Raw genomic sequence first — 12616 nt, 5'->3', positions numbered from 1 at the left:
GCTCACCATATCTTTGGCAGAAAATGCATTTTAGTTAGCTAATTAAATACAGTGTTATTGTACATCAAATATCAGTAATAATATAAGGCAGTAACATTATGTCTACCATGAAAACAAGTTGCAATATACACCGTGTCTGTAATATATCACTGCGATAACAATTTGATGTAGCTGTGCTTTTAAATCTTTGCTTGGAGAGTGACTAGCAAGCACCAGGGTCTGGCAAGTAGCTTTCGGGAAAGAGGATACTGTAACAATAAAGACGATGCTGTAACGATGAAGACAAGGATCCTCCTCCACGCACCTTCCCAAAGATGATGCAAAGCCTTGACGGCCTATGGAGGAACCCGTGGAGCCACAGCGCAGGCAGCTGCTCTGCTCCTCGGTCCAGCCTTTTTGCCAGCACTCAACTCCAACGCGCCCACGTGCTGTCCTTCCCTTGGGTTTCTCCTCCCAGCCCCGTTTCCAGCGCTCGTGTGAGGCTGTGCCCTCAGCTTTCTGTTCCTCCTCTGTCTCTCCAGAGTATTACTGACCCTATTCTTCTGCATTGTACATCAACTGGTATAATATAAAGAAAAACCCCTCCGCTCACACATGCCTTGTATGTGTACGTTTTGGGTAGGGCATGCTTAGGTGTACATCAGAAACTGCTATTCGTTTCTCCATTTTGCAGTTTCCTTAATGTGAACAATTAAACTTCTCTGCTGATTGAGTACTAGTGTATCGCAGCATTTCAAGATCTAATCTAACCTAAAAGAGCTTATATTTTTAGATATGCTTCCCCCCCCTCCCCCCAAAGGATACCAGTGTCTTTCACAAGCTGCAATTACAGAATGATTAACATGAAGCCCCTTCTGGAGCAGTCAGTAGAAGGCATATTGATAACTTCCCTTCACTACTCATTTCAGTGGAGCAAAACAGGAAAATCTTAGCTAAACACAACAGCTAAATGTCAACGGATAGAGGAAATCTGTGAGATGCTCAGAAGGCAGTAGACATAGCCAGTGTTTCTTCTGAAGTGCAGAGAAGTAAATAAAGATATTTTTTCTGAACAAAGTTTATATTGCTCAGAAAAGTGGAGCATGCTAAAGCTAACACATTGCTCATCAAGTTATGATCTCCACCAGATGCATAATACCTGCACGAGAGCTGGGGAAGGACTTTTTACTGGGGCATGTAGCAATAGGACGAGGGGGAATGGCTTTAAACTGGAAGAGGGCAGGTTCAGACTGAACATTAGGAAGAAGTTTTTCCCTGTGAGGGTTGCCCAGAGAGGCCCCATCCCTGGAGGTGTTCCAGGCCAGGCTGGAGGTGGCCTTGGGCAACCTGGGCTGGTGGGAGGTGTCCCTGCCTATGGCAGGGGGGTTGGAACGCGATGATCTTCAAGGTCCTTTCCAACCTAAACCATTCTATGATTCTGTGATTCTTGAAGACCCACTCATCTTCTACCACCAGTGCCCATAAGCCACCAAAAATGGTCATGAAAAAAAGCAAACAATATTAGGTACCTAGAAGCAGAGATGGGCTCCTAGAAATTGTCAGTATCCATGGACAGGCTCACTTGGGCACTGGAGGATGCAAGCACAAGGCTCACATTCATCTCCATTAATATTTTTAGTCAAAGCTTAAAGAACAGTAAAACAAACTAATCTGTAAAAGAAAATACATATTAGCATTTAGATTAACAGTTATTATCTCCATTTCCCATCACCAGACAACAGTGAAATACATGAAGATGGTTTAAGATTTTTTTTTTCAAAAAGGTTAAGGGCTCCCTGAAGTCAAAGGTCTGGGAAACACTGGCCTGTAAGATAAATGGCACTGGCCCCGACATGTGCTGCGTATCCTCAATACATCTGGACTCTAGTTGGAATTAAAATTCATATCGCAGTAGCAATTAAAAGACAGAACTAGGTCATGAGCTGTTGTTCAAGGCACTATGCAAGCAAAGAATGAACCAAAAAAAACCCAAACCCCGAAGCAAGCAGCATTTGCCCTAAAAATTTCAGCAATGAGAAATTCAGAAATATGAGATGACAAAAAGAGGAGGATACAACAGGAAAATAGGAGTTGGGGTATTTTAGCAATGCCATATTATGCGCTCACCTTTTCACCAAGCAACGGCCGTTACCACCAGGCAGCTCTCAGTTTGCATTATGGCAATTTAATTTCAAGGAGAGGACAGGGAATGACTGAACTGGCGATGCTCAGCACCCACCAAGCGCTGAAGGTTGGCTGGTGTGCTCGGCCCCGCACGCATGGGCTGGTGCTGCACGTGTGATATGTTTCTTTACACCTACACGCGGCATTGTTTGCAAGAGTCATTTCTGTGGCTGGAAGATTTTTATAAAAGAAACCATAGCAACCCTCCTAAATCTACTGGAGCAGCAGTTAACAATTTGCTATGTCCATCCTGGTACGCAGCTTTTTCTTTTCTCCCATTAAGTTCTGTATCTCCGTCCAACTGTTTTATTCTATATAGAAAGGATTGTATGAGCGATATACCCACAATGCACTCTATGGTATATCATACTCAGCGTGACAATGCACATTGTATTATCCATATCCCATTCGAGATGTAGGAAGTGAGAATGAAAACACATTGCTTCAATTCCTTTTTCAAAATTGCGCTGAGAAATTTTGGGCTGTTATCTGCAGGTTAGCATGGAACCTCACCGCAGCCTGCTTTGCCGGTTTTGCAGTGTTGCACAATATTATTAATAAAGACGAGCACCCGCCTTCAATTTAACGGGCGTCTCATTTTCATTCACTCAGTCACATGGGCAAAAAAGATGGTGGAACGAAATTTTAGCAAAGCGAGAGCCAGCCACATCATTGTTGATTAAACCTTGCTTTTGGTATAATTTAACCTAAAAAGTGATCCGTTAACAAAAACTGACTACACAGGAGAAAAGTACCCTCCTTCTGCAAGACTTTGTGGGGCAACTTTGCCTGTTAAAGCCTGATATTAGTGGGAAAAAAAAATAAAATATCATTTTAAATACATTTCCAAAATAACCCTCACTACTCACAAGAGCTACGGGTGGGATTGATTTAGGCATACAATCGCCTGACAGCTGGGAGTGTGTTTGGTTCATCTACGTGGCTGAAATGCTGGATGTGAGGAGAGAGAGCTGTACCAGCACTGCGCTGGTGACAGGGAGAGGGAGCGGGCTCCTCCTCAGCATCCGAAAAGCAGCAGTCGGCGGTTTCAGAAGAGGCAGTAGGCGGAAGAGTTGCAGAGAGTAGCTGCCCCTGTGCGGCCACGGGCTCTGCCTTGCCCTCGCTTCCCCGTGGGGATGTCCGAGCCAAGCCATGCGAGCTATCTCCCCAGGCTGCCCGCTTGTTGGGTACTCAACCTCCCGACTTTATTTTACATGTATGCAGCGATACGAGACACCAGAAGCCTAGATCGATGGAAGTATAAAAATACACGCAATCAATGAAATTCAAACGGATAGATTTGAAACACAACCCCAGAGGCGCTCCGTGCTACCCACGAGGACTGCAGCTAGCGTTACCTTCTGCTCAGTCTCCTGATGTTAAAAACACTTCTTTTTTTTCCATGTGTTTATCCTGCGCTATAAGGTAAATTGTATCTATGTTCTCTTGAATCGATTCTTCATCTTCCCTCGAATCAATTCTTCATCTTCCGAAATAATTCTAATATTCTAAAATAACTGGCAATAGCTAATTTCACCACTGTTTATTATATTTATTCTTCTGCACGGTTACGTCTTCTGTCCCTTATAAAGCCTGCACTGATGGTCTTTAATCATCAGGAAAGGTTTACATAAAGGCGGCAAAGGCATATTTTAAGTTGTTTGTGAAACATCCCTATGCAGGACCCTAATTATTAATGGTAACGCACCATCAACAAGTCAGAATACAACACTCGGCGAGAGGCTGTGTATACTTTGCAGGGAACTGGGGAAAGATTATGCATGTTCAAAATAGATAGTGGTCATCGCCATGTGCCCAACAGTGGTTTACACTGAATTTTCCCAGTTGTTGCTGGTGGACTGTCAGGTGCCAGACAATGCCACAGGAGGGGGTCACAAGTGTAATTCCATGGTGAGAACAAAGCTCTTCAGAAAGGTGTTGCCAGGAAATGCGAAAACAGAAAAAATGACAAAGTGGTTGCTACAGAAAAACACCGCAGTATTATTCAGAGTAATTCACGCAGATCACTTGGTTTTGACAGCAACTGAAGAGGTTTTTTAAGATTCACCCACAACTGAAGGGAATATCTTGCCAGTAGTAGATTAACTCTTTTATCAACTCAGGAAACAATTAAAGACTTGTTTAAAAGATAACATATTTCTCTCTGGGGCCACTGATGCCTCAAACCTTGGAAATACCAAACAGTTTCCAACAGTCGTTCATTACCGTAATGGTTCGAGGGAGACTCCAGTGTCTAATAATACTCCTAACGTAGCTTCTCTGAACGTAAGCAAATTATACTATAAAAAAAAAATCAAAATGTTTAACCTTTGAAAGCATACCATCATTTGCTGCTCATAATGCTGGAGATCATTTTGAAAGACACCACTGTCAACTAATGAATGAAAATGAACACACTCTTCCAGCTAATTGCACTCACGGCACAATACAGCAACATGCACTATAGACAAGTCACTTCTTGAAGGCTGTGAAATATAAAGTTTTCAATCAATGCTTTTTACTCAACTACTATAGTTAATTCGGGCCTGGAGGAGATGCTTCGTTTGTCAGTGGTGGCTACGTGACAGAGCTGTGGCATAGGCCCTCAAAGTACTTTACAGCTTAGATTTCTTCAAATACAGGTTATAAAAACAGTTGTTTTCTGCCTGTTAGTAATTACTGTCAACCATTAGGTGACATTTCAGTAGTTGTCATTTAAATATCTTAAGGCTGACATTCAGGTTCAGAACTTCCCTTTCTGTAGCTCTGAATGATTTCATCATCCGCGGGTCAACCAGGAAAGAGTCTTGGGCTCTCTCCTCTTGCTCCCTGCCCGCTCATCAAATCTTCCTTGGACATCACTACATGTCACTACTGGGTGCACACACTCACACACACACACACACACACCCCTGCTCAGGAGCTCTGCTAATTGCTGAACTGATTACCCCACTGGGAGGAAGAAATGCACTTTCCCAAAGAACTATGCGATTCAAAACTTGAGGATGAATCTTTCCTGCATGAATTTTACAAGCCGTGGGAGCGTGACTGACGTGTTACACCATCACACAACCATGATTAATGTATGTTGCACATCACCGATGGGAATCTGAGAAAGGTTTGGGCCTGGGACCACACATGTAGGTTTCAGCGTGACTGTCCTCTGCTCACCTCTCCCTCTCTGGAGACATACAGAGACAGAAATGTCACATGAAACAGGAACAATGTTGGATGAAAGAACACTCTTGAAACATGCCCTGGGGAGATGACAGCTTGGGGTTGGGCTGGACCGCAAAGAGGGTGAGGACTGCTGCTCTTCCAGGCCTGGCTGCTCTCAGACACAGAACGGGCTTTACAGCAAAGGAACACCCGGAGAACAAGTAAAAACCTTTACTCTAAGAAGTTCAGTTTTATCTGTGCTGTTGTCGTACCAGCTCAGCTTTTCCACTTCGAAGCCACTGGGCAGCTACTAACAAGCTTACTACTAATTAAGGCAGTTATGTTGGTTTAGTCTCTTGTTAAGGTTAAAGACCTAACCGAGTCACCCACAATGTCATGTGGTTCCCTTCTGCTGGAGACTCTTCCCTGGTCACGGACGTGGCACTGCTCTCCCCACGGTCCTACACACAACAAACGCTGCAAGTCCCATCGCAAGGACATGCTGGACCATGGGACACCTCTCCTGCTCCAGGCGCTGCTCCGTAGCCAGTGACCACATTGGGCTACGTTAGCTGAAGTTTGCTACGTGGCTGTGACCTGGGGGACCAGTAAAGTAAGCGGCTGACGTTCAGCCAGGGCTCGGCTTTCCCAGGGCCACGCTCCCAGACCTTGCTCAATCCGCACGCTGTGCGGGCCGCACGCTGGCTTTTCCAGTCTTTCCGCTTTCTCTGCCACAGGCCGCCAGACAGCTGCAAGACCATAGCGAGACAATTTCCTCTACCTGTTCTTCAAAACTTACTTTAAAACTGTTCTACTTGGGGTTAGAACTGGAGGTTGGTATTGTTTCAAATACCTTAGCCCAGCGTGACTACCATTTACACCATACTTTGCCGTGGGAGCCCCAAGCAGGAAACCTCAGCACGCTTCCACGTCGAAACAGCAAAGTCCCTCAACCGTAGCAATGCCCGCAGCCCGGCAGAACAGCCACAATGCACTGCCTTTGTGTCACCAACCCCAAAGAGCAGCAGAATACGTCCTACACAGAGGAGGGAACGCTGCCAAACCACGAAAAACCTGCTCTTACCGTCGCTCGCAGCGCGCACACCCATAGCTTTGCTCTCAGAGAGCTGCTAACCCGGGGAAATAGCGGGGACTACGCATCCCCCTGCCCTCTGCCTTGGGTGGGAAGCAAGGACACACAGGCATCCTCTAATGAAGAGATGCATGAGGATAACATGTGAGGGACTACAGAAAAAACTTCTTACTGTACATAGTTTGTATGCACAAAGGAAAAAAAAAAAAACAACCACAACAGGCTGCCCCAAATCGCCGCGCACAGGATTCTTGATACAAAATGAGCCAAACCACGCTACAATCATTTTTTTGGCCAAGTTTTAAAGACTTTTCAATAAATCTGCATGAACAGCCACCTCTAAAATTCACAAAAGGTAGCAAAAATTAGAAGAGGCGCCTGACCTCTGCCCATTGCCAGAAGGAGATCCTTAAACAAAAATAGTTGCATGTGTTTTGCTTTGTTTGTTTTTTTTTTTTTTTTATAATTCAACAAAGAAGAACGGATGTAGAAAAAAGTACCCTCAAAACTGTGGTTATAAAGTTGAAGTTAATGTGCAACCAATGCTTGTGGGGCTCTCCAAGGATTAGGAATCGACTCCACGGGCTGGGGTCAAGGGACAGAAAGGGACTTACCGGGAGAGACTTAATGCCCCTGCTGGGACCTTGCATGGAGGAAGCGAGAAGAAATGCTGCTGCCCAGGGCTGCTCCAGTCTGTCCCCTGGCAGCAGCTGCCATCCCGCCCTTCCAGCCGCTTGGCGCTGCTCATTTTATTGCCTCCAGCACTCTACTGTCCCGAAGAGCCATGTAACCTCAGCAGTAAACTATGCGATATCTCTGTGCAAGTAGATATCACCAATATAGCATAACTCGCTTGCAAATACAAAACACCAAAATCTTTGCCGTGTAATGAAGCTGATTAGAGAACAATCAGTTCATTCTCTATATTTCAATGCAACCAACAAAAAGCCAACAAATATTTAATACCAACTTCACGTCGGTGTAAGTTTTGTGTACCATCTGGAAACATCACCCATTGCACTTCTATGTCATTTCTGTTCTGGTCCCTTCAGGGTGCACACAAGAGAATATTTCCCCAGAGAAAGCATCTTAACCCAGCAATGACTGCAATGGTTATAGGGCAACATCCGTACCCACACTACCACTACCGGCACCCGGCAAACACGGGCTGATGGCTTGCGGAGCACCAGGAACGGTTCATGACTATTTATACTTCTCAACCCCATTGTACCAAAAGCTTTTAAGTAATTAGTTTTCCCTCATTAGCAGATGCTGTGCCTGGGGAAGGGCACACAGGTGCTCCCAATCCCCATCCTGGATTACAGGGCAGCGCTGTATGGTCTTGGAGTGGAAGGCTCAGAAGTGCCAAGCTGGGCTGATGAGGAGGAGGGTAACACAACCGCAACGTTTGTACAAATGCGTTATTCCCAAGGCAGAACTGCAGGTGTTAACTTGGTAAGATCAGAGACCAGAACAGCAATAAAAACATTCACAGGGCATTACCGCAAACCCATATATTCAAATGAGAAAGATGACCAATATCTATCAGCATCACTTTTGTGGAGACCCAAATATACCTTAAGAGACATCAGGTGGCATACTGATTTTTTGCTGAAGTCGCATCCTCGGCTAAAAGAAGTAAAGTTTATATACCTCATGTACCAAAAAGTAATCTACAAACACAGTCAACAGGGCGAGTAGAGTGTGCAAGCACATCTCTAATAAAATATGGGGGGGTTGTACCTTCTTACTGACAGATCTAATCCATTATTCCATTTTTCTCTTTTATACTTTTAGAAGCAAAGTAGACATTTGGTAAAGTCTAATTTAATATTATCACTAATGCATTCAAACACATCACTAAAAACTGTGTTGCTAAAATTACATGACAGAAAAAACCAGGTAAAACAGGCACCGTTATCTCCTTGAAAAATACGGGCCTTACGCTACAGCACCTACTGATGTGAGTCTACTGAAACCAACAGGATTACTTACATGAATAAGGATTACTCCCATGATTAAGGAGTGCAGGATTACATCCATTGTTTGCATATCTCCTATTATTTACATATCCTCCTGTTATTTACATATCCCTATTTTCACCTTTTTTTTTTTTTTTTTGTTAAAACATAGGGCATTTAATTACTGTTAGCACCAGATATCATTATGCTGTACTTTTATCCCTTCAAAATTTGGCTCTCTTTTGGATGTCAGTGAAAATGCTTTTATGATCAAAACAAAGAAAATAAAGTAGAAGCAGCAGAATCCGGACTATGTAATTAAAAAAACCCAAACAAATAAAAAGAGGGAGAGCTTGTTATCCACAACCAAAACTTATTCCCGATTCATTTCATATTCATGCTCCTACCCGTGGCCTCTGCCTTTGGGAGCTGATTATTTACATCCGTTTTTTTAACTGTGCCAAGTACTGAGTACTATCAACGCTGATAGTATCACTACCAGAAAATAACAAAATTCAGACAAACAACCGAAACAAATATTACAGGCAGGTATACTGATAATGAATAATAAAGCAAAACATTTTTGCTGCTTTTCACCTTATGAAGAAGCGGTAAGCCTGGCCTTAGTTCATCACTGCCATATGCTTTACATACAAAACATATTTCCTTCCTATCCTTAGAAAAACTGGGTAAGTTACCGATGCTTTTCAACTATTTTGTGACACAACAGAATAGTTAACGCATGGTAAGAATGTTACGCAGGTCCCAGTTCCTGTTCCCAGCCCAGTCAGAAAGGTATTTAGCTGAACCAAGAGCAACAACACAAGTTACAACAGGGAACCGACATTTCTTATGAAAAATAACACATGTTCTTTCGGATTCTCCGGTCTGACGCTGAATTACATTAGTCTCAGTTTCGGTTGCAAGAAACCAGGCTTGGATCATAAACATGTTTCGTTTTAGTAGCGCGCTACCGGGCTTTGAAAATTTAAATCACACAAGTTAATTTAGGAAGGCTCGACTGTAACTTTAGTGTCAGTTCTGTAGGTACTGTTTACATATTTTCTAGAGTTAAAAACAAATATATCGAATGCCTTTTTAGGCTTCTTTAAGTCATTTTAAAAGCAAAAAGAACGCAGACTATTTTTAGAAGGACTGGTAAAGCACTGCACATTACAGTTATTGCAAACTGAAAAGAGCTTACAGCAGGTTCAGAAAACATCAAAAGTTGCACAAACTTACCGCAGCTACCTGTTTTCTTCCAAGAAGAGTAGTTTACGGTCAAATACATCTGAGTTACAAAAGACTGTGTCTCCCGGGTCCATTTTGCATAAGGCTTAACCTGAAAATCCACCCGGCTGCGTCGGGCGCAGCGGAGGCGCGGAGCCTTTCCCTCTCCCGAAGGCATTTGGGTGCTCTCCGGGGACCAGCGATGGCCCGAGCGCGGCCGGGCCGGTCGCCACTTGTTGCGACGGTGACAGGAAAAACCAGGATCTGCCCGCTCGGGCATGAATAATTCATGGCTTCCACCGCCCCGCATTAGCATGCTGCTCAGGCAGCTCCAACGAAGCAATTCATTTTGTCCTTTGTCTTCGGGAAGAGCCCGCTGGATTAATGAGGGTTATCTGTGATGATAAAACCCGGGCCTGCTGATTTATTTGGTCTGATTGGTTAGACTTTGTGTCCCTAAATGCAGGTTTTACGGCCAGAATATAAATTCGGTTGTGCATCCTCAACCTCAGGCAGGCGTGGGTTGTTCGGCTGCAGCAACAATATCCAGCTACTGCACATGAATGTTTCATTTTCTTGGCTTAAATATTGAAGCCGGGCGCTTTCTTTCTGAGTGCTTCTCGAGGAAAGTTAAGAGGAAATCTCCAAGTACGCTGCTCGCGCGTGGTTTTGCGCATATTTCTGTAATGACCTCTTGGACTGCTAAATGGCTAACACCTGGCTTCCAAAGTGTTTGTGTTCTAAGTACAAGATATGGGAGGGGGAAAAAAAAAAAAAAAAAAAGAGGACAAACCTGCAATGAAAACCGGCAAGTTTAAAGTTTACTTTGTAAAAAAATGCTCATATATTGCAGCGTTATTTTTAAAAGGTTTTGACGGTGGTATTTTCCAACGTGATATTTTAATTCTTATTTAAAGGTTTTTAAATAATTAGCCGTGACATCATTTTATTCCTCAGTGTTTACATTCTAGAAATCTACAATAACAGAAAGTGATAATAATGAAATGATCATAATTCTGATCAATTGATCACAAAACTAATAATTGAACACAACGAAGGATTTTTTTAATCAGTTACCTATGTAGTTATAGAATGCATCACTGGAATGTATAAACACAGATTTTACCATTTTATCTGATAGTGCTGAGAGCAGCACCGGAATGTTGGATTCGTTTTGGTATCCATACTCTAAATAGGAGACTGGCAAATAAGAAAGTGTAGAAAACCACTGCAGACGTTATTTGAACTCACTATGGATAAAGGTCTTAAAAATATGCGATTCAAGCTGGTTTCTGTCAAAAAGGATATTGAGAGTTAACTTGGCTGCAGTGCACAAAGGGCTTTACAAGGAGAAAATACCTCGGGTAGAAGTACTTCTGAGGTACATATTTCTAATGGAGAAGGTGATTACCTACTACAAAAATCTACTGAGTGCACTAGTGACCTCTGCATTTCCTAGATACCTTTCTAGGAGATTTGCTTTTGCCAAACAAACAACGAAAAGTTACTGGACTCAGAACAGGTTTAAAGACTTAAAATATAGAGAACATAAAAACAAATTTCTTAAAATCCTTTCAGCATTGTATTGTGTTCCTGTAGTTCATTGACACCTACAGTACAAATCTTCCTATCAATCAGTTGCATATAGTGATTTTGGTAATCTTTAAATCAAAAAAATTTGCAAGTACTTCAAGACTTCATCCAAAGAACCATTACATTGTAATGCAAATTAGGCTGATGACCATTTCATGGCAGACTTTATAACTTTTGCTGCCGAGTCTTTTTAGAGCAACCCAGGTGGATGCACTTTTCCTCCCACCATTTCCTCATCATTCCAGTTAAGACAAGAAAGAAAAACAACTTCAAGCACAAGAGTATGAAATAGTTTCATTTTGCCTGAGAACTTATAAGTAAAGCTTATTTCTGCCTCTAATATTCTTATTCTAGACCGTTTTAGACTGAGAAAAGCACAACTTTATTCGGCGTTTGATGTAGATAGGATCAAATGACTTTTAAGACTTTGATCACCATCTTAAAACTGCATCAGGGACAGAAGAGTTTGTGATAATCTGCTCAATTTTGACACAAACTAGAATTTTTTTCTTCCAGATTGCAGGTGCGATAGGGTTTCAAGGTGGTGATTACAGAGGTCACTGCTGAGGTCATCCCCTCCTATGGTGGACTTCTAACACTAGCCAAAAAATATTTTTTCACCTGAAATAACGCACCTGCGCTGTATGTTGAAAATGTCCTTCAGGATATGTGCAACTCTAAAGGAAAGCTTAGGTAGAAAGGGAGAAGATAGCCAGACAGATACTGGCCAGCTCAGTCCTGGGAAACATTTCCCCGCAGGATGCACCGAGACCGAACTTGCTCTTCATTCTGTATATACAATGCTATCTCTGGCTGCAGCTGCGGAAGGGGATTATGCAGGTCGATATCAGCAGAACAGCTTCAGCACTGAAGTTGGCATGTCCCGCAGCTTCCCTAGAGGTCTCCAGGTAGATGGTGAACAGGAATGAGTGCAAGAGCTACAGAGAAGGAAAAGGGAAGAGCTGTCTATCGATGCTACACGAGTTTTGCCTGAAAAATTGATTGACACAGTTGTGGCTCAGACTACCTATTCAGCCACCGTCATGTATGCAAGTCAGTGACAAATTATGGTTGACTGTGCTTGAAAGCTACAGAAATGTTGAGTAGCATGAGCGGGAAGATGGGGTTCCTATCCATTGCCATCAAAATATCATCTTTTAGTGCTGTTGACAGTTTAATAGCTACTTCTGTACGTTGGAGAGCATTGTGAAGTACTGCCACTATATTATTAACCTAGGCTAGAACTTTCCTGCAAATGCAGAGCAAAAAACCACACAAATGGAGCTTCTGAAATAGTTTAAGATTAAAGGTGTGCTGTTCGCAACGTGAATAGCGTCTCTCTGATTGCATTTCAGGAGGACCCAAAAACACTTTAACCCCCAATTAAGTTATCATATATTTTTTCAGATCAAAATGA

General features: G+C 42.9%; 1 protein-coding gene across 1 annotated transcript in view; it reads right to left on the bottom strand.

Moving 5' to 3' along the window:
- Window positions 1–9922, bottom strand: part of LOC309674433 ((E2-independent) E3 ubiquitin-conjugating enzyme FATS) — a gene marked incomplete at both ends in the record, with an annotated part of 69837 nt that extends 59915 nt beyond the window's left edge. The window contains one exon of the mRNA XM_082486460.1: window positions 9619–9922. Coding sequence (XP_082342586.1) covers window positions 9619–9922 — 304 coding nt within the window. The remainder of the gene's footprint in view (window positions 1–9618) is intronic.
- Window positions 9923–12616: the final 2694 nt, after the last annotated feature.

Source organism: Vanellus vanellus (assembly GCF_965231255.1).
Source record: "Vanellus vanellus genome assembly, chromosome: 7".
Lineage (NCBI taxonomy): Eukaryota > Metazoa > Chordata > Aves > Charadriiformes > Charadriidae > Vanellus > Vanellus vanellus.
This window is presented reverse-complemented; position numbering and strand designations above follow the sequence as displayed.